This window comes from Elephas maximus, chromosome 1 (genome assembly GCF_024166365.1).
Source record: "Elephas maximus indicus isolate mEleMax1 chromosome 1, mEleMax1 primary haplotype, whole genome shotgun sequence".
Lineage (NCBI taxonomy): Eukaryota > Metazoa > Chordata > Mammalia > Proboscidea > Elephantidae > Elephas > Elephas maximus.
Window position 1 is genome coordinate 186030702 of NC_064819.1, and position 27450 is coordinate 186058151.

General features: G+C 39.0%; 2 protein-coding genes across 5 annotated transcripts in view; one reads left to right on the forward strand and one right to left on the reverse strand.

Moving 5' to 3' along the window:
- The window catches only part of MCM9 (minichromosome maintenance 9 homologous recombination repair factor), a 97366-nt gene that overhangs the window by 51518 nt on the left and 18398 nt on the right, over window positions 1–27450 (reverse strand). For 3 of the 4 annotated variants that reach the window (XM_049899880.1, XM_049899872.1, XM_049899889.1), the window contains exons 5-7: window positions 23619–23819; window positions 20473–20598; window positions 18715–18834 (exon numbers count right to left, since the gene is read on the reverse strand). In XM_049899880.1, the coding sequence (XP_049755837.1) occupies window positions 18715–18834; window positions 20473–20598; window positions 23619–23819 (447 nt within the window). Of the gene's footprint in view, window positions 1–15874; window positions 17000–18714; window positions 18835–20472; window positions 20599–23618; window positions 23820–27450 lie in introns of those variants that run through there. The other variant, XM_049899895.1, reaches the window with a different exon arrangement.
- On the forward strand, window positions 506–15337 carry ASF1A (anti-silencing function 1A histone chaperone). Its single transcript, XM_049899906.1, has 4 exons — window positions 506–946; window positions 7673–7788; window positions 11882–12058; window positions 14344–15337. Exons 1-4 carry the CDS (start codon window positions 838–840, stop codon window positions 14554–14556), a joined length of 615 nt encoding a protein of 204 aa, XP_049755863.1. The 5' UTR covers window positions 506–837; the 3' UTR covers window positions 14557–15337.

Consider the following 27450-nt stretch of genomic DNA (forward strand, 5'->3'; position numbering starts at 1 on the left):
GCTATAAAATGCAATTTACTTCCACTGCAACCAGTCCTTCCCTCTACTCCAAATACTACCCGATACATAGACAACTGAACTGAATCTCATCTCCTAAATTCAGCGGAAAGCCGGCAAGGCCCTTGATTGATTTAAAAAAAAAAAAAAAAAAGAGCTCAGTTAAAAAAAAAAAAACCAAGATGCAAAACCGAGGCGGGCGTCGCCCGGGATCGCGCCCTCCCGCCGCCTCCGCCACTGCGAACACGCCCTAGGCCATGTGGCCACGCCCCCGGCCGTCGCCGCCGCGGCCTCTCCTCTCACCTCCCTCGCGGTGGTCACGCCTCCCTCCCCGTGCCCGCCGCGGCCACGCCCGACGTGAGGCGCGGGAGTCGCCGGGCCGGGGGCGGGGCCTGCGCCGCCCCTCCCCCCGCCTGCGGCGGCGTCCTCCGCGCGGGCCTCCCAGCCCGTATTCCACTCACTTTGTTCTCCGCCTTTGTCCTAATCCACACCAGCAGGTGGAGCCGCAGTTAAAGTTTCCGAGTCCATTCCGGGAGCGGGAGCCCATCTTGCTCGCTGCCGAGGCCCTTGCTGGAGGAGGAGGGTCAGAGCTCCGGTGCAGCCAATCGCGGCCAACGCTGCTAGTTATCCGAGCAGAATGGGCTGTAGTTTAGTGAAATAGGAAAGCTGCAAAAACACTGAGTGCTGCCGTGTAAATAAAAAGGAAAAAAAGTTTCTCAAGTCGCCACTGCACGACGTCGGGCCGGCACCGGGGCGGGGGTCTGCGCTCACCGGAGCGGCCGCACGCTGGACTTTATTGTGCCGCAACAAGCCCCGTCCCCATTGTTTGTTTTTCAAAATATGGCAAAGGTTCAGGTGAACAATGTAGTGGTGCTGGATAACCCTTCTCCTTTCTACAACCCGTTCCAGTTCGAGATCACCTTCGAGTGCATCGAGGACCTGTCTGAAGGTGAGTAGCGGCGCCCGCCGCCCGCCCAGGCTGTCAGTTGCGGGCTGCAGACGTTGAAAGTTTCCCGGGCCCGGCCTTGCGCGGCTGGCGCTGCTCGGCGCCCGGCGGCTGCGGTCTCAGCTCTGCGGAGGGAAACTTGAAGTTGATGGACGACGGCCCCTGAGGCGCGCGCGGTGTTCGGCCGCAGCCAAGGCGTCTGCCGCGGCAGCTCAAGTTGCGAGGAACTTGTTCGAGCGGAGGTAGCCATGTTGTCAGCTTTGTCTGGGGGGCGGGAGGTTCGCGAGACCCTCACTCGCGCCCGCGGTGGCGGCGGGTGAGGGGCGCGCCGGGCCGGCCCCCCGCCTCGAACGGCCTCCGCGACTGCCGCGGCCCCGGGGTAGAGGCCCGGGAAGGAGAGGCGTGTGTGTATGTGGCGGTGGCGGCGAGTTAGGAACGGAGCCATCTTACCAAGACTGGAGAATTGGGCTACGGACGCCGGCGTCACGGCGCCTCCTCTTCCCCACCGCGGGTTCTGAACCCGCGCCCGGCCTGCCCACCTTCCTGCCCCCGAGTGAATGGGAAGTCCGTTTTTACAGCTTACGGAAGAGTTGCCCTACTCTCCTGGGTGGCCATGCCCGGCCGCCTCAGGGAGGAGAGCGAGGCTGTTCTCGCGCTGATTTCTGGCTCCCTCGACCAACCAGCGGGGGAGGCGGGCGCAGGCTCGGCCCCTCCGTGCCGCGGGCTGGGCGCCGACGCTCCCCGGGGACCGCGGGCCCTCCCCGGCCAGCCACCGGGCTGCTCCGGGTGCCCGGGGATGCTCCGGAGCCCGGGATGCTGGCGCGTAAGCTCGCACCGACGAACGTGAATTCCTTTTCCTTAATGACTAAAATCTCCTTTCCTCTCTCTCAGGAAGAAAAATGTTTCTAAGCTAGAAAGTTACATTTAACCCAAGAGCACAAATAAGTAAAATCCTTAAATTTCCAGGACTTAATCACTGGCTTCTAAATAGTCAAAGAAGACTTGGCTTCAAGAACGTGTTGAATTCTAACTAAAATAACTCCACATCCACACAGATACAGAATACATTCTGAACTTTAAACACAAAAGTGAGCTAGAAATAAAAGGTAAAGTCCTGATGGCAATGCAAAAATTTTCACTATTTTTTTCTAAATACGTTTAAGGATTTTAAAAAAGATAACTATTTTTAGTATTACAGTAATAAATATTTGGAAAGTGAAAACTTGCCAAAGTCTTACCTTTGCTTAACTTCGATTTTATTAAATCAATACAGTGCTTCATTTTCAGAATTTAGGGGAAAAAAGTTTAAGCTCATCAATGTTAATTTTACAGTAGGGGCTTGCTTCTTTGAACCTACATGTATTTTTGACAAAATACATTTAAAATAATTGTGCTAATCATGGCATGCAAAGCATTATTTTCATTAAAAAAATTAGTTTTTAACTTCTATAAAGTGTATTTTACATAGGGTGGTAACTTTAATAAAGCAATATTTGCTCTTTATACTTAGTTTTAAACATTGTATGTACAGATAGTATATAAAGTTAACAGTTCTCTAGTCATTGTTTTCGCCCATCTCCTTTAGGTAACCACAATTAACACTTTAATATGTGTCCTTCCATCCAGTTTTAATAAATACAACAGAGTAGAACTGCCTCATATAGTTTCCAAAGGAGCGCCTGGTGGATTGGAACTTCCAACCCTTAGGTTAACATAACTATATATATTAAATATAAGGCATATTTTGAAAGATCTATTTATTAATCTAATTGCTAAATTGATTGTAAAATTAAAGATGCTTTTCCTATTATTTGGAAACTGCTTGATAACTCTCTCATAGTACAACTACAAGCATTTCAGATACCAGGCTCATTTTTCATACCTAACAGTTTTTCCTTTTCCTTGCCAACTGCGTATAAAAGTCAGGGAATGTAAGAGAAACCATAGATCAGTCCCTTCCAACTTTCGCTACAGTGTTTTAGGCATTAGAAGTTCAAATTACAGTTATTTCTCAGGTGATGCCTTCCATTTTAAGACTCAGCTCTCAACAAGGGAGATAGAAGGTTCAGGATGTTGTACCAGAGCTGTTATATCGGATGGTTGAAACCCGCCGTTCATGGAAGCCAAATTACTATGTTTTCCATTCAGAATCCAGCTGAATCACACTTAAGGTTTTTACACTACTGATGTCAAGAATACACTTTCTTCCACTTTTACACCTCATTTCCTAGGGCGTGATTATTGGGCATTTATTTAGTGTTTTTTAAAAGAATTTAAGCTGAGTCATACTGAAGTTGGAATCCTTCAAGAAGGTGCTATGCCTGTGTACTCCACCTAGAGGCTGTGTGGATGAAGAAAACTGAGTTCAACTTTAAACGCTCCCTTGTAGCTTTTCTTCAGAAAAAAGTCTTGGGTATTTGCTCCTGTGCTCTTTAAGATAATTCAGTTGTTTCTAACATAAGGCTTATCTCAGGGTTAGGACAGCCTTGAAAAATGGGAGGTCATGATTTAGGCAGAGACTTTCCTGTCAGTCTAGGAAACAGGAAACCCTGGCTGTCTTTGGCCCAGTGGTCACCAAGCCTGTAAAAGTTTTAACTGCCCTTCATACCATCTTTGTTTGGTCTTCTGTGGATTGCTGATGCTCTGCTTCTATACTGAATGGAGCTGTTTTTTCAGTTTATCAATACCAATAATAATAGCTATTGTCAGTTGAATATTTATAGTGTACCAGAGCTAAGCATGGTGCTTCATACTTTCAACTTCTGGTTTGGTCTAATTCTAAAGACTTCATTCTACTAGAGCAAAACCAAAACAAACCCAGTGCCGTCGAGTCGATTTCGACTCATAGCGACCCTATAGGACAGATTAGAACTACCTCATAGAGTTTCCAAGGAGCGCCTGGCAGATTCGAACTGCCGACCCTTTGGTTAGCAGCTGTAGCACTTAACCACTACACCACCAGGGTTTCTACTGGCCTTCCCAAATAGTGTAGTCAGTTTAAAAACTTCTGTCACTCCCACCACAAAGGGAGGTACTTTTAGGCAGGGATAACCATGATTAATTGGAACAATTAGCTAATTTTTACATAAATGAATAAACTCCTTTAACTGATACCCTGTGTAAAAGCATCTGACTATATCTCTCCCTCCTTCAACCAAATACAGCTATAGAAATGTACTTACTTGAGGCTCTGCTCGTAAAACAACTGATGCTAATTTATAAATAAATACCGAGCATTTAAAACTCTGGCTCTGGCAAGCGTCTCATTGGCATAAAAACTAGTGTACAGGTGTTTTCTGAGATACAGCCTGTATTTGTGAAGGCTGGATTGTCATTCTACCACTTCTACCCTCACTCATCCCCTGCCCTGCAATGAAGTTCCCTTATTCTACTATTCGACTCGATGGCACTGGGTCTGGGATTCTACTATTAAGAAGCCCTAGTGGCACAAGGTTAAGTGCTTGGGTTCGAACCCACCAGCTGCTCCACAGGAGAAAGGTGTGGCAGTCTGCTTCTGTAAAGATTACAGCCTTGGAAACCCATGGGGCAGTTCTTCTCTGACCTATAGAGTCGCTATGAGTCAGAATCAACTTGATGGCACTGTGTCAATGCCACTATTAATCTGAGAGCTATAAAGGGATGAATTATATTCCCAGTGAAATTTTTTTTTAAAAGAGCTCAGGCTTTGGAGCTGCAGAGCTTGGATTCTGATTCTTTGATTTACTAGCTGTGTGACTTTGGGTATACAGCGTAACCTCTCAGAGCCTCAACTTTCTTCTCTGCGTTAATAGGGAAAATTAAACTCATATGATAAAGCTGTTGAGGTTTAAACAGTATTTGTGAAGTAGAAGACCAATGCCTGGTACATACTAGGTATTTTTAAAAATAGGTTTATAAATTATGGCTACGTTCCAATGCCAGGCCACAAATGCCAGTTTAACTTATAGCAATTAGGGGGGGCCAATAGCATTATATATAATAGTACAAACACATACTAAAGCCACAAAATTTTCTGAAACCTCCATGTAACAGTTTTCAGTCTTAACTTCACTTGACCAAGTTCAGTAGATCATAGTTTATCACCATCTCCATGGCCAGTTAAAGCTCAGACTGTTTTGATCCATAGGGTTCTCACTGGCTAATATTCAGAAGTAGATTGCCAGGCCTTTGTTTTTAGTCCATTGTAGCTTGGAAGCTCCACTGAAACATGTTCAGCGTACAGTGACACTCTAGCCTCTGGTGACAGACAGGTGCTGGCTACACATGAGGTACACCGGCTGAGCAACTGAAACTGGGTCTCCCTCGTGGAAGGTGAGAATTCTACCACTAAACCACCAATGCCTCATGCTACCTCACCGGTCACTAGCATTGTAATCTCCCTTATTGATTCTATGTTATCTCCCTGATCTCTTTAAATTTGCAGGGCCCCAGGGTTCACTCCCTAGAAATGCCGTCTATTTTCCTGGCTTCATGTATCACTGAAAATTCCTAATTTTTACCACACCTATTCAAAAATTCAGTATTTCCACTTAGATACCTAGTAGACATCTCAAACTTAACATGTGCAAAGCTAACTCCAGATTGGTCTTCCCCACAAAAAAACTGATTCCTACTGCCTTCTCCATTTCAGTCAATGGCAGCTCCATCCTTACAGATGCTTAGGTATTCTGTGACTACCTTTTCTTACATTGTATAAGTTGTCAATAAATCCCGTTGCCTTTATCTTCAAAGTTTACCCAGAATGTGACCACTTCTCACCTCTAAGACTACATACACGGCTTAAGCCACCATAATTTGTCTCAATTGTTGAGATATCCTCCTTTTTCTTCCCTTGCCCTCTTACGTTGCGCCGAACACAGCAGCCAAAGTAATCCTTTTAAAATGAAAGTCAGATCATATGACGCCTCCACTCAAAACCCTGCAATGGTTTTCCCATGCCACTCAGTATAAAGGCCAAAGTCCTTATGATCCTCAAAGCTTTACATGATCTAGCCATGCCTCCCCCCCCCCCCCATGTCATAGTTGCTACTTCCCCCTTGCCCATTCTCCAACTACTTGGCCTTGTTGCTTTCTCTTGAACATGCCAAGCATGCTATCTGTAGGCCTTTGTTTTTGCTATTCCCTCTGACTGGATATTCATATGGCTAGCTTCCTTATGTACTTGCCTTCATCAACAAGTATATGATCTCACACCAGCTGCAGGACTCTGCATCTGGAAGTGTGCTAGAAGCTGAGGATACTAGTGTTCTAGGTCTAGAACAGAGGCATGACATAAAAGGTCCTCAGAAAATAACTGCTGACTTAATAAAGTCTAAAGGAACTTTCAGTTCAGTAAATTACTGTTTATAGTATAGTATGAATGAGAAATAGTATGTACACTATTTCTATTATCTATATAGGAAACAAAAATGTCTGTATAATTATATAGAAATGGCAGCACATGGTGGCACTAACTAGATTCTCAACAAGTGACCCAGAAACTCACCCCTTTGGGAGTGCTTGGGTAGTCTCGGTGCAGTAAGTCCAAGAGGCAAGCCACGCGGTGCTGAACAGCTTGAGAGGATGCAGAGGCCTCTCAGATAATCTGTGTTTGTAGAGTTATCTTCCTCCCCGTACAAAGAGGAGGCGCCTTCAAAGAGCAGTTTTACTCATCCCTGGGTTCTCATAGAGCATGTTATAAAAGATTCTCAATGAAATCTGCTAGACGGAATTACATATTATGTCTTGGGTTGTACTTTACTGTGGCTTATTCTTCATATCCATTCCCACTGTATATATTCCATTGAATCATTTTAGGGACACTTGGGGTCCCTGGGTGGTGCAAACAGTTAAGTGCACAGCTACTAACCAAAAGGTTGGTGGTTAGAATCCACCCAGGGACACCTTGGAAAAAAGGCTTGGAGATCTCCTTTTGAAAGCTCACAGCCAGTGAAATTCCTATAGAGCACAGCTCTACCCTGACACACGGGGTCACCATGAGTTGGAATCAACTTAACAGCAACTATGTTGTTGCTGTTTTTTTTTTTAAGGATCCTTGGTTCCTCTTCTCTGTGTAAAGAATGACATGAGTGGGTGCCATGAGGGAAAAACCCAACTGTAGTTCTTTAACAATTGATGAACTAAAGTCTCTTACTTTTGAGTCACAAAGGAAGTTTACTAATAATGACTTTTACAATTTCCAGCTCTTTGATGATTTGGACCCATGTAACAGTATATATACAGCAGCGCTTACAAAGCATCGTTACTCATTGCCATTGAGTTGATTTTGACTCATAGCAACCCTATAGGATTTCCAAGTCTGTAAAGTGGGCTGTTAAAAGATAACATGCATAGAAAGGGGTAGGGGATATCATACCCACAAAAAATTATCCACATAAATTTGGGAAATGCTGAATTAACTTTACTGATGTTCTGTACTGAAGGATGTCTCAGAACACTTACTATGCCGGTGTGCTTTAGGGATCCTAAAGACTAGGTTGTAGCATTTCCCAACTTTTTGGCCACACTGTCTTGTTTGTGAGGAGCAATGCCGAGGACCAGTATTCGATAAAAAAGCATTTGAGAAACACTGAAGTGTAAAAATTTTGTAAGGAACAGTTCAGTGCCTTTCTGGATTTTCTACTATGAGAAGCCAATTTTAACAAATGGTTAAATGGGTTAAATGGGTCTTTGATGTCATCTGGTAATATAATCACTGAATATGAAATATGTGTTGGTTTTTAACCCTAGACCTGGAATGGAAAATTATCTATGTGGGCTCTGCAGAAAGTGAAGAGTACGATCAAGTTTTAGACTCTGTTTTAGTGGGACCTGTTCCTGCAGGAAGGCATATGTTTGTATTTCAGGTAAGACTATTGGTGTATATGTATGTCTAATAAACAGAATATATTATTTTATGGTCCTATTCCTTTCTTTCTGGGTTAAATCACTCTGCTTCTTCTGCCTTCACTTTTTAACCTACTTCCATCATACTTTAAAAAGCCAGTTTCCTGTTGTATTCAGACATATATGTGTCATAAAGGAACTTCAACTCTTGGTCTGTATGCTGAGAGAAGTTCATGTGATGTTTACCTCAAGGAGATGTGCAGTGTGCAGTAGACCTTAAATACTGTATCAGGACACACAGCAGTTCATTTTGGGTTCTTCCTGTGAATAGCCCCTTGGTATTAGACTTTAGAGTGGCTGTCCAGTGGTCTGAAAACATGGATTTAATATTATTACTGAGAGTAATACGCATCTTCAGATTTTTGGTATCGGCCACTAGAAGTAATGATATAACAAAAACAACAACCTTATTTGACCATAATCAGTAATTGAGCTAGGTTAATAGGAATGTTATTAGATAGACAGGGATCGTCTCCTTGACCTTGGGTCATTGAAATTGAAGTCCAGTGGTTACTAAAGCATCTAATCTACACATTTTATAATAAGCTACTGTTGTGAATCCACTACCCAGCTTGGCATTGTAAGGGGGAATTCTACTAAAATTCTGTGCTCAGCTAGATACCATTGACAGTAGTTGGGTTTGTGTTAAAGCTTTAGACATTGTGATCTGTATTCAAAAGTTTTATTTTGGGAAATTATTACTAATTTTTGTTACAAGTTATTTCTACCCAAGAAAGTCACATCAGTTAAGCGGAACTCACTAAAGAGACTTAATCCAGAAAGTAAATCTAACTCCTCTATCCTTACCTCCCTGTTTATCCCTCCACAGATGGGACCAATTTAAATGATAATCCAATAATCCCATTAGAATGGGCAAAGAATCACTTAAACGTACGGCATCTCTAGAGCTTTTACCTTTCTCCCCCTCGTTTCCTAAGTGTCAATTGAGAATCTTGGTCTCCCAGCTTTAGTGCTCTTTAAAGCAAGAAATAACGTAGCGTATCTAAACAAATGGTTAAGAAAAGCTCAAATATATTAATTAAAAGGTAATGGTGCCGGCAACCTGATCTGTGAGTGCATAGGCTCAGTGAAAGACATGGGTAACGGAGAACGCCCTGTGTTGGAGGAAGCACCACAGTTAGAAACCTGGTTCAAATTCTGGCTCCACTGTTTATTAGCCATTATATGACTTTAGTCACTCCAGTTATCTATAAAATGTGGATAATAATCCTACCTCAAAAGACTGTTGAAGATTAAATGAGGAAGAAAGCAGTTAGCATACTCGCTGACAATTAGTAAGTGCCTTGTTTCTATAATTTGGACTAAATTTTATTCTCTTCAGCTTCTTAAAACTGTTATATACAAAAGCAGCATTTGTTTGGACCTACAAGTCTGGAGAACCCATACTTTACTGATAATAATTCATGATATAAGAAATTTGGGATGACATATAGTGATATACCTTTTTATGCTACTATTTACAGGTAAAATTTTTCCCCAAATAAATGCCTTAGTTTTGAAATAAACCCTTAGAAGTCTTTTCTGTGTATTTAGGTTGTTAAGAATACTCTTAAGCTTTTGGCTTAGAGTAGTGTAGGAAAAAATGTATTCAAAAACATTTTCTCCTGGTGATTTTCAAATAATTTTACCTTGGTATCAGTGCACATGTTGGCAAAAAGAACAGACGAAGCACAATGTGATTAAGATCATGTGTTCAGCCATGCATTTTACAGATTTCACCATTATCAACAGAAGTGACTGAAGTACAGTTTTTGTTTTGTGTTTCATACAAGTTGCCCTAGTATCCTACTAGTCTGCCATTATTTTGGCTCTCAGAATAGTTAATGTGCCTTTCTCATGAGTGTGTCAAAGGCTAGCAGGAAAATGTCCAGATATCTGCCTAATATTGCTGGCTGCAGTCAAAAGATTTCTGCCTATCACTTCTTCATCCTGAGTGGTCTGAGAGGCTTGCAGGTTTCTCTACTCAAATTTGCTAATTCTGAATCCATTGGTGAACAAATTTTAAACCACAAACATGTCAAGGACCAATTTGCTAAAGGGATGGGAAGCAACGGGGAGAGAGTTCCCTTAGCAGTTCTGAGCTATCTCTATTTCCCAACTCCACTCCCTTCCGGGTACTTTAGAATCTCTTTGGGTACCCTGGAAGCAACCTAATCCCTCTGGGAAGAGGTGTACAAGACCTCTAAGACAAACAGCGTATTTTTCAGGACAGGCTCTTTGTCCCCATCCTAGTATCTCTCCAAAGAGATCATGAACCCGTTAAGGGCAGGAATTGAGTTATATGAACTTTAAAATAAAGTCTATATATACTGTGCGCCCAGAGCTGCAGTAGACATGAGATTACAAAGATGGGATCCCTGGACGGAGCTTTAAGTCTAATGGGAAGATCGAAGGGTAAACATACTTAGGATGTTGGGTGTGCAGTAGTATGAGGATTTGTGTCAAGTAATATGAACACACAAAAAAAGAAGCTATTATTTTACCTTCTGAGTTAGAAAGAGCTTCACTGAGAAGGATGCATTTGATGGAAGCTTCAAAAGAGGAATTTTTCAAGATGTTAGAGAATGACCTTTCAGGCCAAGGGAGCCGTATGTGTGAGGCACAAAGATGCACAAAAATATCACATTTTAAAGAACTTGTGTAATTCGTATGTCTAGAGCAAGCGTGAGAGGTGCGAAGTTAAAGGAGGTATGAATGAAGATGTTGGCTGTAGACAGACTGTGAAAGGCCTTATAAACCAATTTAAAGAAATGAGATTTTATCCTTTAGAAATGGAGGTAATCATCCGAGGTATTAATGATAGGCTGGAGACTGAGAGACCAGTTAGAAAGTTTTAGCAATATTCCAGATAAGAGATGAAGACATGAATTTAGTCTTCAGAGACTGAGAAATGTTGAGACTGACTAGATGAGGGAGATAGGGACACTGAGGGTGACTGAAGTTTTTGGCCTAAGTGACTAGGGTAGATACTTTATGCCTTTTTGTGTCATCTACACATGCTAGGCATATGATAAATGTTAGTTTTTGATGATAATGGCCTGATATTAGAGATGCCAGCTTAAATAAAGGCACTGGCTGAGGTGTTTACCCAGGCCCAGGGAAGTTCATTGGTGTCTGGCAACAGTAAGCGAATTTTCTGGGACTTCCTACGCTTACCTCCCAGCATGGCTGCTTCAGGTTGAGCTCAAATGCCTCAGACATCACTGCCCATCCCTGCAGTCTACCACTTCTCTTAACTCCTTCCAGTCAGTCTCCTTACTGTCCCGCACACTACCTTGGTCAGGGCCTCAGCCAGCCTTTGCTCACGCTTTTAGCCTCCTCTAGCCCACTTTACCTTCTGCACTCTTTTAAGGCTCAGCTTACAACAGCTTGGTTCAAAACAAGATCTTTGACCATGTCCACCTAAAACAATATTTACCTTCATTGAATTTCCATAGTTTATGTGGCTTAAATATTTTAGTGCCTGGCAAAGTGATTATAATAGAGGATTATTAATATATTTTTTTGAAGATTTCTTACGTAGCCGTTTTCATCGCATTTTTAGCTTTATCATTAATTTACTATTAAAATATCTGAGGGTAGATGGATGGGTATAAGGATATAAGTTTTCCAGATGGAAGAAGGAAACTGGTATGTGATAAACAGCTGCTGCTAACACACTGTGTGGAGATAATTGAACATTTACTAAATTAGGTGTGAAAATTATGACTAGAAAATGTTAAAGTCAATAACTTGGTTGAATATTGCATAATTCCTCATAAACCACCACACACTGTAGCCAGAATTATTTTCCTCTAGAAGCAGTGATGCTTTCAGGTACCCAGGGTACTTAGAAGTACTACATTGTGGAGAAACACACGAGCTGTATTTTCTGGTGATAAGTTAGTCTCACAAGTGAGCGTTTGCCTTCCCGGTATGGCTTCCAGGGTTTAATGTTGCTGCCCTCTCAACTGATTGTGCTCAAGGTAACTATCCCAGTCTTGCCTGGAGTTAAAAGCCTTTTGTGTTTTCTTTCTTTTTAAATTATTCTAGGCTGATGCACCTAACCCAGGACTCATTCCAGATGCAGACGCAGTAGGTGTAACAGTTGTGCTAATTACCTGCACCTATCGAGGTCAAGAATTTATTAGAGTTGGCTATTATGTAAATAATGAATATACTGAGACAGAATTAAGGGAAAATCCACCAGTAAAACCAGACTTTTCTAAGGTAATGTTCTAACTGTCCCTTTTCAATTATTTTTACTATACAATTTTTTTTTTTTTTTTTTTGGCAATTGTCATTTCATAATAGTATACTATAAAAATGCCTTAAGAGACTAAATAAATTTGAGGTCTTTGTGCCAACAGGGCAAACTAATCGTTGTTCCGTTGCCACTGATGACATCAAACTCTACCTCCAGATATGTCATTAGTAACTAGTGTTGGTCGGGTACCTTGAGAGTCTCTACTGGTTTAAAAAAATCAAAGTGCCTCCTTTAAGAAATAAGTTTTTGTTTAGGGCTTTCTGCACAGCATTTCTCATACATCATAATTCCGTTCATGTCAACCTTTAGGACATACAAAATGCTATATACCTAGAGAGCATTTGAATTCATGTTTATCATATTATTCAAAAATTATATTTTTGTTTATAACCCTTCCTAAAATTGTATGGGGAAGTTTTGTGTTTGCTCTTTATATAAGTATTATGATATAAAATATTATTATTAAATAATAATTAAAGCTCCTATACGCTTTGTACAGTGAATCAGAATTGACTCGATAGCAACGGATTTGATTTTTGGTTTTCATATGCTTTGTTATGCATCTGAGTGGTTTGTTTTATCTGTTATTCTTAGGGATTAAACTATTAAAAAAAAAATTGCCACTGAGTTGATTTCAACTGCTCCATAGGAGTTTCTTGGCTGTAATTTTTATAGAAGCAGATTGCCAGGCCTTTCTTCCACAGTGCTACTGGGTGAGTTCAAACCACCTTAGGTTAGTAGTTGAGCACAAACTATTTTGTGCCACCTAGGGACCTTTATTCTTAGACATTAAGGTAAAGGTCTGAAATATTTCTGGTGATAGAAGCTAAAGTAAGTGATTCAGCATCCTCAAAGATCCTTACTCCCTTGTGCTTTTCCATTGGGAACTCTAACAGTTTAGCAACTGGTGATGTTGTAACTGACGTTGAACATGACACTCCATTTGGCAGGCCATGCAAGAAAAACCAGACAGTAGTAGAGTGTTGTTCTCATAATAAGACTGGAACATTTTTAGTCCTGGTGTGGGACCTTCCACTGATGCAATTTATTAGTTATCTGTATGGCATCTTGTATAGCAAAAAAAAAAAAAAAGCTAGAATGCTATTTCTAAAAATGAACCATAATACTAAAAAGGTGTAAGAAACCACCCGTAATGACAAGTTATACTCTGAATCAATTCGATGGCAACTAACAACAACAGCATACTTGGGGAGAAGTCCCTGAGTGGTGCAAAAGGAGGTGTGTGTGAAGAAAGGCCTGGCAGTCTGCTTCTAAAGAAAGCAGTCATTGGAAACCCTGTGGAGCACAGTTCTACTCTGACACATTTGGATTTGCTGTGAGTCAGAGTTGACTCTTTGGCAACTGGTTTATACTTAGGGAAATTTTTCATTTTCCTTAAAAGTGTTATGGAAGAGGCACTGTATCCATCGAAAGAGAATGTTAAATAAAGCATCCTTTGAAGCATTCATCTTCAAAAAAGAAATGTTATTTCTCATGGACTCCAGACTTCCTGGAGCCGTGAAGATTGGATGAACCCCTGAAACTATTACCCTGAGATAATCTTTAAACCTCAATCTAAAAATATCCCGACGTCGTCTTAAAACCAAGCCATACTTTAGCTTAACTAGCAAAAAAAAAAAAAAAGTCTTCTTTGAGCATTTTGCTCTTTTAAGAGCTATTTAAATCAAATTGATAACAACAACTTGAAAGATAGGACCCTTAGGGAGCAGTGAATTTATGTCAGTGGGGGAGGAACAACTCAGAGAAGGAGAGTGAGAATGGTTACACGACTTGAAGAATGTCACTAAGTGGTACACGTAGAAACTGTTGAATTGCTGTATGTTTTGCTGTGTGTATTCTCAACGATAACAGCAAAATAAATAAAATTATGTATATGTCTATATAAACTAAATCTAAAATAAAAATTAAATGTAAGAACAAAAAAGATTCTCCCTTCTCTTAGGAAACTGAAGTATAGATGAGTTAGATACTTTGCTGGATAGTAAAAAAAAATCTGGGTGAATTCCCTCAGATTCTTCATATCTTATTTTCATTAGGTTAAAGTAATTTCTCTTGGCCTACTCCTTGTTTATTAGTTATTTTTAAGGTGCTATACTTATTATACCTTTGCATATGAATTTAGCCATTAGGGGTACCATCATAAAGAACCATTTATTAAGCTCTTATTTGCATATGGTGATCTAACTTTCTTAGTGTTTCTCATTTATGTATTTTCCTTCTCCTCTAGCTTCAAAGGAACATTTTGGCGTCTAATCCCAGGGTCACAAGATTCCACATTAATTGGGAAGATAACACAGAAAAACTGGAAGATGCAGAGAGCAGTAATCCAAATCTACAGTCACTTCTTTCAACAGATGCCTTGCCTTCAGCATCAAAGGGATGGTCCACGTCAGAAAACTCACTAAATGTCATGTTAGAATCCCACATGGACTGCATGTGACCACCTGCCATCCCTTTAGTACAAATTAAGCTATAAAAACACAGAACTATTTCCCTGAAATTCCGTAAGTACATAGTCAAGATACAATGTGAAGAATTTGTTTAAAAATCATCCTGTAGAAAAGTTTATAAGAAAACCAGTATTTGAGCAAATTGTGGAATATAAATACAACTATTTTTAAGTAATTTTTTTCTCTAATGTGTTATTTTGTTTTGAAACTAATCTGATTAAAGTATATATATTATTTTCTTCTCTATAATATAATTAAAGGACTTATAAAGAAAAATATGAACTCTAGACCAGGTTGTAAAGATGTCTTAGCGTTTTGGACAATAATCTTGTGGGTCACTATTTTACTGGCCTTCAAAAGAACAAAGTTCACTTAAACTAAAATATTTTCCCTGTGAAAACATATAAAAACCAAAAACCTATAGTATGGTTTAATTTAAGGGGCAAGTTTCCATTCTTCTTTGGCATGTCCTTAAAAAGGAAATGTGAAATCAACTTTGTGCTACCAAGAACTTTAAGACCTGCTTTCCCAGGTCACTCTGAAACCTCTTATGGCTACTACTGCAGTTCACGTGATGTTGCACAGCATTTGGTTTGGTTTCTAATATAATACAAATGTGGTTAATTGTATATAAGGTCTTCTGGTTATGGTTTTTATTTTTATACCAGTGTAGGACATCAAAGCACTCCCTGAATCATATTACCATTATTACCCAATGAATTCAACATGTCAAAAGCAAATACAAACTCCCTAAGTTTAAAAACAGATTTTAATGGCTCAAGTCTGTTCATTAGATTTATAAAAATACTATGAATTTAGCTTCTTTAAAATTGTTTTGATACATCATCCCTTGCTGGCATCATTTATATAAAATCTGGATTTAGAAAGACATATTTAGCTTTGTCATAATAAGCAAGTTACTGTTTTGGAAATACATATTTTCCCACCTGTAGTACTGTTTACCATATTCCCTGACACTCATGTAGAATAATACTAGGCATATTTTTGGTGGACATACTCTAGACAGTTCTTTCAGATAAATTTTTTTAAAAGCAATCTTGGAAAGGAGTCTGTTAACTAAATGGGTCAGAAGGTTCTTTTTCTTTGTTGAGAGCTAGGTCCTTTCTCAAAAAGTTTCTTCTGCTCTATTAAGTGTAGACTATTTTCATTACTCTTGCTGCTGAGCAAGGCATTAGCCATATGAAGCAAAGTTACGCAGTGCCTTCATATCTAAAACTTATGCTGCATTGTTGAAAGCTTTTATTTTAAGGAACAGGAAAAGACATTTGGCTAAACATTTGTACATATTCCCTATCATAATTAAAAAAGTGAGTTTGTGAGGCAAAATTTTGCTAAATGTTAAACTTTAATATACCAGATTATTAAACTGTTATCCATTAACTAGTTCATAGATTTGAAAAGTAAAATATATCCAAATCTTAAAACCATATAAATCTTTGGTCTAATTGTAATTAAAAGAAAATATTAAAATATTACTTAAAATGAAAATAAAAGTAATACTCCCCAAGAGTCCAGTAATTGATATAACAGGAACAAGGTACGTGCTTGTTAAAATATAGCACATAAGCCAAATTACCAAGTAAAGCAATTTACTGCTGAGTTTTTATTTGATTAATTATAATGATTAGTTTGTATTAACATTAAAGGGTTAAGTTCTTATATCAATTTGTAAATGGGCAGCCAATTTTCATAGAAGTTTGGGACTTATACATTCACTTTAAAAACTCTTACCTCTTATTATTTTAAATGTTTTGACTCTATAATTTTTAGATATAAATTAATTAATGACTAAAAATAAGAAAGATTTAGAATTCAAACATTAAGAACTAAGAAACTGGATAGCACATAGCCCTATTTGGCCTCATTTACAGATACTACATGCATTATAGCTAGAAGATTCACAGCTTTTGTTCCCCTTGTAGATCACAGTAAATAAATGTGTCCTGAGAAGATACACATGAACAAATTACTTACGCTATTGAACAGATAGGTGAGTAGGTCAGATGAAATGACCTCAAATTTTGAGCTGAGAAAACATCCCAGAAATCTGAGGAAGTGTGCGTACATTTGCCCATGTATAATCTTTTATAGCCTTAGGGTTCCATGCGGTCTTACCCCCTGGTTTTAGGATTTGGGGTTTCTAGGTTTTCTTTTATACCAGAATTTAGGACATCAGAGCACTCCCTAAATCATGTTTGTCTAATAAAGTCTATGGCAGCAACTTTTAAAACTTTTTGCCATAATCCACAGTAAAAAAAAAAAATATGTATATACATATAACATGACTCTTTAACATAAGTACATATTTATATAAAAGTTTTCAAGACAGTGCACTGTTAGTAGGTGCAGAATATTTCCAGTACAGTAGTGTCCCCTTATCCGCAGTTTCAGTTCCCCATAGTCAACTGTGGTCTGAAAATGTGAAATTAATAGCATGATGAAATCTCGTACCATCCCACCTGGGAACCGCATTCACATAACTTTTATTACAATATATTCTTATAATTATTCTATTTTATTATTACTATTGTTAATCTCTTACTGTGCCTAATTTATAAATTCAACTTCATCATAGGTATGTATATATAGGACAAAACAGTGTATATAGGGTTTGGTACTCTCTGCAGTTTCAGGCATCCACGGGGAATCTTGGAATGTATCCCCTGCGAATAAGGGGGGAACTACTGTATTTTCTACTGTATTTCATTTTGAAAGTGCTGGTTTTGACCCACTGAAATGACTTTTATGACCTAATGGGTTGTATACACAGTTTGAAAAAAGACTGGTCAGGCCCTTGGGGTGGACAAGAGAAGTAACAATAACTTTACTGTAATTCTGAAAATATACCTTCTTTTCTCTCATTGGATTATAATATTGAAATAAAATTTATTAAAAAAAAGAGGGAAAAGCGCTAATGCAGTGAGTCAACAGCCATTCACTTTAAAACTGCTCAAATACTCTGAAATTACTAGTAGCCCACAAGATAGCATGGGCTCATTTCTTGCCATTCCACATAATTACTTAATGAACATTTTATACAGAACTGTAGATTGCTGGGTCATAAGGTTTGTAAAATGGCATGAAGTATTTATTCTTGTCTAGTATCCTGAAAGCTTGTCCACTGCTCTCAATTCACAGATCCCTTCTCATCAGTACTGTTCAGTTACATTTATATTTCAAAAGCTTAGAGCCACTTAGAATAGTGCCCCAGTTATGGAGCACATTTTTGGGCTTTGTAATGAATTTTAAAGTAAAAGTTTCTCATGAGAAATTTGAACACAGGCATGAAAGTTAAGCTCCCTTAAAAAAAAAATAACCCGTTGCCTTCGAGTTGATTCCAACTCAGAGCGACCCTAGCAAGTAGCAAATGATAACTGTAAAATGTGTGAAACCGAGCACCTATTTTTAGGAGAACTATTTCCCCAATCAAAACTGTATAAAAATGCAAAATGGCATCAAAACTTGTACTTTAAAAGTGGTTTTTCCCAAAAACTATGGTGCTAAAAATTTCCTAAGACAGTAATCAAATCTTGGCATTTTATCTGTGAAGGTTTTTAAATTTACTAGGTGGAGAATCATTACAAGGTATGAGTGAAGTTCCACATTGCAATGATTAAACTACACTTCCCACATACTAAATAGACAAGTATTTCACCTGAAAAATCTTAAGAGCTACTGTTGCCCTTGAGATCTCTGAGCGTGAAAATGCCTTAAGTTCATTAATCTACTTCCGTAAAGTGCATTTTTTCCCCTATTTAATTGACTTTAATGTTACGTATGTTGGGTCTTCACAGAATGCCAGATGATGCATACCTTTTCAGCATAGACACCTGCATGAATGTAATCACTAGAGAATGAAAACAATGAATAGGATCGTTCAAAATGAAGATCCCAAGAGAGAACATGGAGAAAGTTTTGACAGATAACTTTAAGTGAGGGTGGAGCTTTTAAAATATTTTCTTAGAGCTACAAAAATAATGTGTTTCCTTCAATTTTTGGCAGTAACTCTCAAAAACTAGCTTGAAATTTACCCTATTATTATTACAGGTACTTTTTCCTAAGGAAAAAAACCATGGTGTTAGATTCTGTGGTGATATTAAATTACTTGAAATTGTCACATAAAATACCTGCACTTGTAGATCCAATTCCTGTGGTGAGCACAGATCTTGGTGTAATCTTAGCTGCATACTTGAGAAATTGAGATTTCCCTGTGCCAGGATCCCCAACCAATAAAAGATGTGATTCTCCTAGAAAAACGAAAATACGTAAAGTTTTAAATTTCTATGAAAAGACCCACGAGTAAGTATAATTACAATAAAAAAGAAAACGGTCCACTTGGAATACTTGACACAATTTACATTTTATATGGTACTTTTGCTATTACACAGTTAATTAAAATCATTCCAGGAAGAAATTTAACTGGAAAAATTAACTGTCATCATAAATATAATAATTTTTAATTGATAACTGAATGTGACATTTAAAATTTAAATTCTAGTAAATAGATAATGTGCTATTTTTGAGATGTTTAGGCCTGTTTATTATTTTTTAAAAAATTTGGCTTATTTAATCTATTTTCCAATACCAAAGAACTGTAATTAAATCTTCCCATACAAGCCATAGAAGTATTTTAATTTCATTTATTTATTTTTTAATTTAAGCACTTATAAGTCTTAGGGACTTTATAAGCACTTTATAAATAACAAATTACTTATGATTCCAACATTTTAGACAAAACCTTTTCATTTTATGAAAGTTTTAATGGTTTAATGAAATATCTATCAAAGTAGTCAAGGACTATTTTTCAAATGTAATAAATGACTATATGTATATCTTTTGGTGTGTATTGCATAACCAAATTTTTTAGTAAGGTTACAGACTATTTTCTAAATATATTAATGACCAAAACCAAACCAAACCCACTGCCATCGAGTTGATTCTGACTCATAGCAAACCTATAGGACAGAGTAGAACTGCCCCATAAAGTTTCTGAGGAGTGGCTGGTGGATTCCAACTGCCAACCTTTTGGTTAGTAGCTGAGCTCTTAACCGGTGTTCCACCGGGGCTCCCAAATATATTAATAGGAATTCCTATTAAAGCTCAGCATTTAGCAGAGTGCCTTGCAAAGAGCAGGTGATCAAAACATGTAATGTAATACACATAAGCCTTACTATACTTATTATAATATGCTATACTAAATGACAGTTTTAAAGTCCCTACTAACAGCCTGATTTACAACAATGGCCTTTTAGTCTTTCTACTTAGTCTTTGGTTATTATGGCCCACATGAAGGCCACATGAGGGCCGTAATAAACCTGCTTTATGCCAGATTCAGGTCAGTTAAGTGTGTTTAGCCACAAGAAAGCTTTCTGTTATAAGGACATCATTACACACTTAGAGTAATCTTTGCTTGAATGTGTGACCTACAGCAGCACTTTATGGCAGATGGCACATTTGCTATCTCCCAGCAGAAGGAGAATCAGCAGGCAGATGACTGTGAGCAGCAGTTTGAGAAGCACAGTGACAGTCACAGATGGAGAGTCGCTGACTTAGAGACATTAAAAAGCACTATTTCTAATTTTTCCCTCTTGAAGAGTGACTTGGGATCCAATGAAAAAATACACAGTAATAAAAATGTAAAGATTTTATTTTGTGGCACCATTATAGGCTGGAACACAAATACATACTCGCTGAAAAATTTACGATTTCTTTCAGTCTTTCTGGAATTTGCACAAGCAGGTTCTGATGTATAGATGCTGGGCTAGTATTAGATATTCAGACGGTTGCCAGCTTTAAAAGATAACATTTGGAAACTAAAAGCTCAACAAACAATTTGACTCAGCAGAGAAAACTTGTAGCCTCCAATCTGTTAAACAGGTACTGACCTCTGACACGTGTTCCGGTGGCATCGGTCCTTTGAATCCCACCAGCTAGCACCATGGCCACAGCAAGCTTTACTAAATACAGCCCAAAGACTTGAGGGCACAAGCTGGCCAGTATTTCATTCCTTCCTAGGAGAAGCAGAAAGATAAGAAGTTACCAGCAATTTCTACGGAAATCTAACTGAAGTTTCTCTTCCTATTCTATGTGACCGTCCTCCCATAAACACTCTTTCTACCATCTAAAATGATCAAGGGGACTATTTCTAAATGACTAAAAGGAGTAAATGGCCTTGTTTTGGCCCTGTAAGTCCTTTTCTTATTAATGCCATAAGATGAAAAGTCTGCTTTTTTTTCCCCCTGGGTGCTGCTTTCTTATGTTTTTATAAATTTTTTATACGTTAGAATAGAAAGATAGGAATCTCCCTTATTGATTACCTATCAGGTCAGTTTTATCCCTTAAAAATAACACTGACTGCACCTTTTGTGGGTTTCAGTAAAATTACTATCGTTGTTAGGTGCCATGGGGTCAGTTCCAACTCACAGCAACCCTATGTACAACAGAACAAAACGCTGCCTGGTTCTGCACCATCCTCAAAATTGTTTTAGCCCACCGTTGCAGCCACTGTGTCAATCCATCTCCTTGAGGGTCTTTCTCTTTTTCACTGACCCTCTTCTTTACCAAGCATGATGGACTGGTCCTTCCTGATAACATGTCCAAAGTACGTGGGACGATGTCTTGCCATCCTCGCTTCTAAGGAATATTCTGGCTGTACGTCTTCTGAGACAGATTTGTTCATTCTTTTGGCAGTCTGTGGTATATTCAGTATTCTTCACCAACACCATAATTCAAAGGCATCAGTTCTTCTTTCAGTGTCCAGCTTTTGCATGCATGTAAGGTAACTGAAAACACCATGGCTTGGGTCAGGGACACATTAGTCCTTAAAGTGACATCTTTGCTTTTGAACACCTTAAAGAGATCTTTTGCAGCAGATTTGCCCAATGCAATACATCGTTTGATTTCTTGACTGCTGCTTCCATGGGTGTTGATTGTGGAGCTAAGTAAAATGAAATCCTTGACAAAAGGAGCAGATGGCCAGGTCTTTCTCCCGCAGAGCCACTGGGTGACTTTCAACCACTGACCTTTTGGTTAGCAGCTATACGCTTAACCATTGTGCTACCAGGGCTCCATAACCTGTACTATTTGCTTATTTCTGATCTCAAGATTTCCTCACTGTGGTCAATACAAAAGATACACTAAGAAGGTAGGACTGAGTTAAGAGAAAAGCAAAGGGGAAGAGCCATTATCCTAAATTTGTTGTCTTAAATTGAAAACCTCTATCCCTTGGATTGTGGCAATAGAAGCTCCCATGGATCTATCATGTAAGAGAATGCATTAGAGGTGAATACTACTTTTACTTCCCCCATCCTCACCTCTCTCCCAAATTTCTGGTTCTAGATCATGTTTAATAGTATGGCTATGGCCTAATAACCCACTCTTGTGGCATGGCCCTCAGTTACTCCAATGAAGAGAATTCAGATCTGAGATAACTGAATTATCCCAGAGTGGGCTCAGCAGACCCTCACCCCTATGTATGGATTTCTAGCTAGCATCTAAGCACCAGGGTCAGGGGCTTCCTGAAGTCACTGCAGATCAGAGTAAAGCCCCTAGGCTTATCCTAGTCAATACGCACAGTATCAGGTCTCCCAAGAGCTGATCAGTGAAGTAATTCCCCCACTTAAGAATGGCAAAATGAAAACTTCCTTTGGATGTAGCTCCCCAGTCCATTCCTCCCCCCAACACATACTCATACACTTTGAAATGGTACTGGGTACACAGTAAACTAAGAAGGAAGAGAAACTGTTCATGCCAGAAGGAACGTTGGCTCATAGTCTGTCTTCCTGTCTATATTTCTCCCAAGATTTTAATGTTTACCTCTTCCTTTTTATCCAGCAAATGAGCTATACAGTATAACCTTCTGATTCAAATAGGCTAGACTCTAATCACCAGCACAAAGCACTTGTGAAGGTCTAGTTAGAACACTGTGATGCCGGTCCTTCACAGTCACTAGGCTGTGCCACTGTAATTAACAAGGAATGACCATGGCGCTTAAAAGAGAATGTGCAAGAAAGGGTTTCAGATTTTTGTAAAGACCTGATCCTGAGAATCAACTTTCAATAAAAAAAAAAAAAATCCTTAAAGGGCTTGCTTAAGACAGCCACATTGTAGAGAACTTTCACTGCTTTCTATATGGATCAGATAAATGAGTGATCAGGAACTCCTACATATGTGTTATATGCATCAGCACAAAAAGCCCACAAAACAAAAGCAAACTGCATAGATTTAGGCAAATGGAAGCCTTATTATTTTGTGAAATGATATCTGTCCATTTCAGCCTGTGATTTAAGAATAATCAATATAAGATTTAAAGTGAAGTTTATTAGAATTAATATATTACTGGCTTCGTTTTTTTTTTTTTTTCCCCTAAGACGATGCCTCCAAGAAAGAATGAAAATAAGCATTTGAAAATTTAAATGGTGTTTTATACATTTGGGATTTTTAAATAAAAAACTTGCTCCACAAACCTAAAGGCTGTGATGTGTTAATCTATATAATAACATCCTAGTGTCACAGTCAAAATTTTGGCCATGATGATAAAATTTATCCTTTGCATTTTTCAATTTCTCGTCACTTCTTTCCTACTCATTCCTAATTTTAAAATCTTCAGCTAAAATAGTATGAAGCTGTCTTTATTATCTGAGATCTATCAGAAAAGAAATAAGGCTTTACTAGGATTAAATTTCCTAATAGGATGAGTTTTTGGCTTTTTAAAGGAGGAGCTTTATATTTAATTGACAGAGGAGGTAGAAGACTCAAACTGTTTTAGCAGAACAAGACATGTTTAAAATAATAGAAATGGAAAATCTCTTGGAATTCAGCCTTGAATTTCCAGGAAGATCTCTAAATAGAAAAGACTATACCCGAAAAGTTTTAAAAGGAGACTACAACTAGAGGTATTGACTAATGCTGCCCTGGGAACTCAGCCATTGAGTTATGCAGCATGTAAGGCTGCCCACATATCACACATACATGTTTAACTACTGAGTGAAATGCCACTAATAATGACCAGCTGTATACCCTAATGACAAACCTGCAAAGGGATCACTCCTATAGTTTTCCCAAAAATCTTCAAATTCCTTTCGGACCTCCTCATCCATGATGATCCCCGTGGACTGCTCATTATTCACTTGGACATAATTGGCCTTCAGGACTATTTCCACTTCACAACGCACATCTTGCTGAAAGGGCTTCCATCGTTGCATTACGACCCCATAAATGGTGAGGTCATCACCTGTGGAAACGCACCAAGTGAGTCCAGTACTCCAGCAGTAGCATGCATGCTGTGTACAGGTTTATATGACAAAGGACCAAATACTAGAGATAAACCACTGCCCCACCAGAGTTTAGTGTACGCTCATCCAGAAAACAATTTGAGGACAAAAGAGCACCACAGACTCCCAAGTTTTCTTTTTACAGATACCTGTATGTGTACAGCTAAAAACTAAAGTCAGTGTTTTTATTTTTCCTAATAATCACCCTTCACTGGGAAAATAGTTTACTGGATGATTTATTCATTGTCATTACACTGGGTGAAATGCTCTCGTCCTCTCAGAACCTCTAACCATTTAGTTCTCATTTAGAGATGTGGGAATTGGCAACCAGAGGGTTAAACTATAATCAGTTTGCTGTCAGGAAAGGAGACAATCTTAAAATAACTGGCACCTAGTTTTATTTTTTTACATGCTTATTTTTACCACATTTGTTAACATTTTACTCGCTGCCTTTTCTGAATGAACAAAAGAGTGAACTGAGGAATGAATACCTGTTGTACGTTAAAGTTCTTTTCCATACACAATTGAAAGCACAAGATACTAACAACCCTGCCAGTTCCTCCTTGGTTGGTTCCTTCCCACCTGAGGAAACCATCCCCTTCTTCGTGGGCAGAATATTACAGTTTTACAGATTTTTCTAAGAGGCCTTGGGTAGCTTATAGGAACACATTCTCCATACATTGACATCTGTGCTTATTATTACATACAATGCCAACAAGCTAACAAATATATATGGATTCTTGGCATTCTGTATTTTGGTACTGGAGAAAAGAGGGAGAAAAAAAGACATAATCCTAGCCTTCAAAGATTTCAACCTAGTTCAATAGGGTTTTGGACATACCCCAACCCCAAACCTGGTACTTACATTAGGCACAACAGATGTTGTTTCTGAACCAGGAGGCAATTCTTTATTTTCAAGCTTTTGTGTCAATTAAAGGAGCCCTGGTGGCACAGTGGTTAAAGTGCTTAGCTGCCAACCAAAATGTCAGTGGTTTGAACCCACCAGCTGCTCTGTGAGAGAAAGATATGGCAGTCTGCTCCAGTAAAGATTACAGCCCTGGAAACTGGGGTGGTTCTACTCTGTGGTGTAGGGTCGCTGTGAGCTGGAATCGACTCGATGGCAATGGGTTTGGTGGGTTTGTGTCAATTATGTGCTACCGCTGATGCAAAATGCCTTTCTCTTTCCAAATTTCAACGTGTGTAACGTGTAATCACAAGAGCTTTTGATTTACCAAAGAAAAGACTTGTAAATGCATGGAACTGGTCACAGAAACAGAGGGCATAAACAGGAATTCTATACATGTTTCAAAATTCTTCCTAAGCTACTGCTTTGGATGGTTTTCAAACCCATTAGGGATAATGATCACTTCCTATACTGTCTGCCCCCAATTTTTTTTCAGGTGAAAATGACTGCGGCAACTTTATATGAGCGCTTGGAATAGTCCTCTACTAGGGTCATTTTAAGGAGCCCTGGTGCTGCAGTGGTTAAGTGCTCAGCTGCAAACTGAAAGGTCCGTGGTTTGAACCCACCAGCGGCTCTGCAGGAGAAAGATGTGGCAGTCTGCTTCCATAAAGATTATAGCCTTGGAAACCCTGTGGGGCGGTTCTATTCTGTCCTATAGGGTCGCTGAGTTGGAATCAATTCGACGGCAATGGGTAGGGTCGTTTTAACAGGTCATATTTAGGTTGTTTCTAAATTAGTCAAATGAGGAATTTTAACTTAGATATACCACCCAATAGTAATAATCTGACTGTGATAAGCAGTGACAATGTAGAAAATGTAGAGTACTGAAGAGTGGTCGAGAGCACTGACTCATCGGATTTGGGTTCAAATCCCACTGCTCATTAGCAGTGTTACCTTGGGCAAATTAATGTTTCTAATCCTGTTTTTTGATTTACAAAATGAGAATAATCTATATACATCATAAGACTGTAGCAATAGTCCTATTAGGTCAGATAATATATGTAAATTAGTACGGTATCTAGAACATAGTAAGTGTTCAGTAAATACCAGGTAAACCTGGCTTAGTAATGGTAAAGGAGAGGGTAATCGAAAAAGAGGAAGACTCTCAACAAGATGGATTGACACAATGGGTGCAACAACAGGCTTAAGCATAGCAACAATTATGAGAATGGTGCAAGACCAGGCAGTGTTTCGTTCTCTTGCGCGCAGGTTTGCTATGAGTGGGAACCAACTTGATGGCACCTAACAGCCTTACTAAAGATGTCACTTTGAGGACTAAGGTGCACCTGACCCAAGCCATGGTATTTTCAATCATCTCATATGCATGCGAAAGCTGGACAATGAATAAGAAAGACCAAAGAAGAATTGATACCTTTGAATTGTGGTGTTCAGCAAGAATACTGAATATACCATGGACTGCCAGAAGAATGAACAAATCTGTATTGGAGGAAGTATAGTCAGAATGCTCCTTACAAGTGAGGATGGTAAGACTTTGTCTCACATAGTTTGGACATGTTATCAGGAGGGACCAGTCCCTGGAGAAGGACATCATGCTTTGTAGAGGGTCAGTGAAAAAGAACAAGACCCTCAACAAGGTGGTTTGACACACTGGCTGCAACAAGGCGTTCAAACATAGCAATGATTATAAGGATGGTGCAGGATCGGGCAGGGTTTTGTTCTGTTGTACATAGGGTTGCTGTGAGCTAGAACCAACTCGATGGCACCTAACACCACTACCTAACATTTGTAGAGCAACTAATGCCTTTCAAGAAGCCCTGTTGGTGCAGTGGTTAAATATTCTGCTGCTAACCAAAAGGTCGGTAGTTCGAATACACCAGCAACTCCTTGGAAGCCCTATGAGGCAATTCTCTGTCCTGTAGGGTCGCTATGAGTTAGAATGGACTCGACGATAATGAGTTTGGTTTTTTGGGGGGTAATACTTTTGAAAATCCTTCCATATATACATGTTTTAATTTACTGAAATAGTTATTGAATGGCAGACTCATATGATCAGAACTGAGGGATATATGATAACCCAAGAGGCAAGATACATTTGTTTAAAACTTTTATATTTTTCTATAGTAAATACCTAAATGTCATTGTTTATATTAAATGTTATTATAAATAATGTCATTTTCAGAAAGCTACAATTCTTCCTTTTATGCAATCCAATCTTTTTGTGCCCCTATATCTTCTGCAGCTATCCTTCATCAGGCCCATCCATCTGATCTTCTGGTGCACGGACCCTTATCAGCACACAACCTTCAACTTTATTGCTCTGTATCAGATAGGGGTTCCTAACTAGACTGTACATTCTTAAAGGGCAAGGATTATGCCACTTATGTCTTTTGATTCCCACAGAGGTTTGTGACCAAGGATAAATTTAAAAAATAGCTGTTGACAACTGCTTCCATCCATTCCTTACTATTAGTGACATTTTAAAAAGGGCATTTTCATGCTAAGGTTGTCATAAAAACATTGCTGTTCTGATTCAGGTATTACAGAGTTTGGTTAAAATTCAGAGTCCTATATGGGCTGATATTTGAACATATATCCTTATCTATTTAGCAGGTAATCCATGATCAAAGCTGTTATCTCCTTAGAATACTATTTAGACAACTATAAAC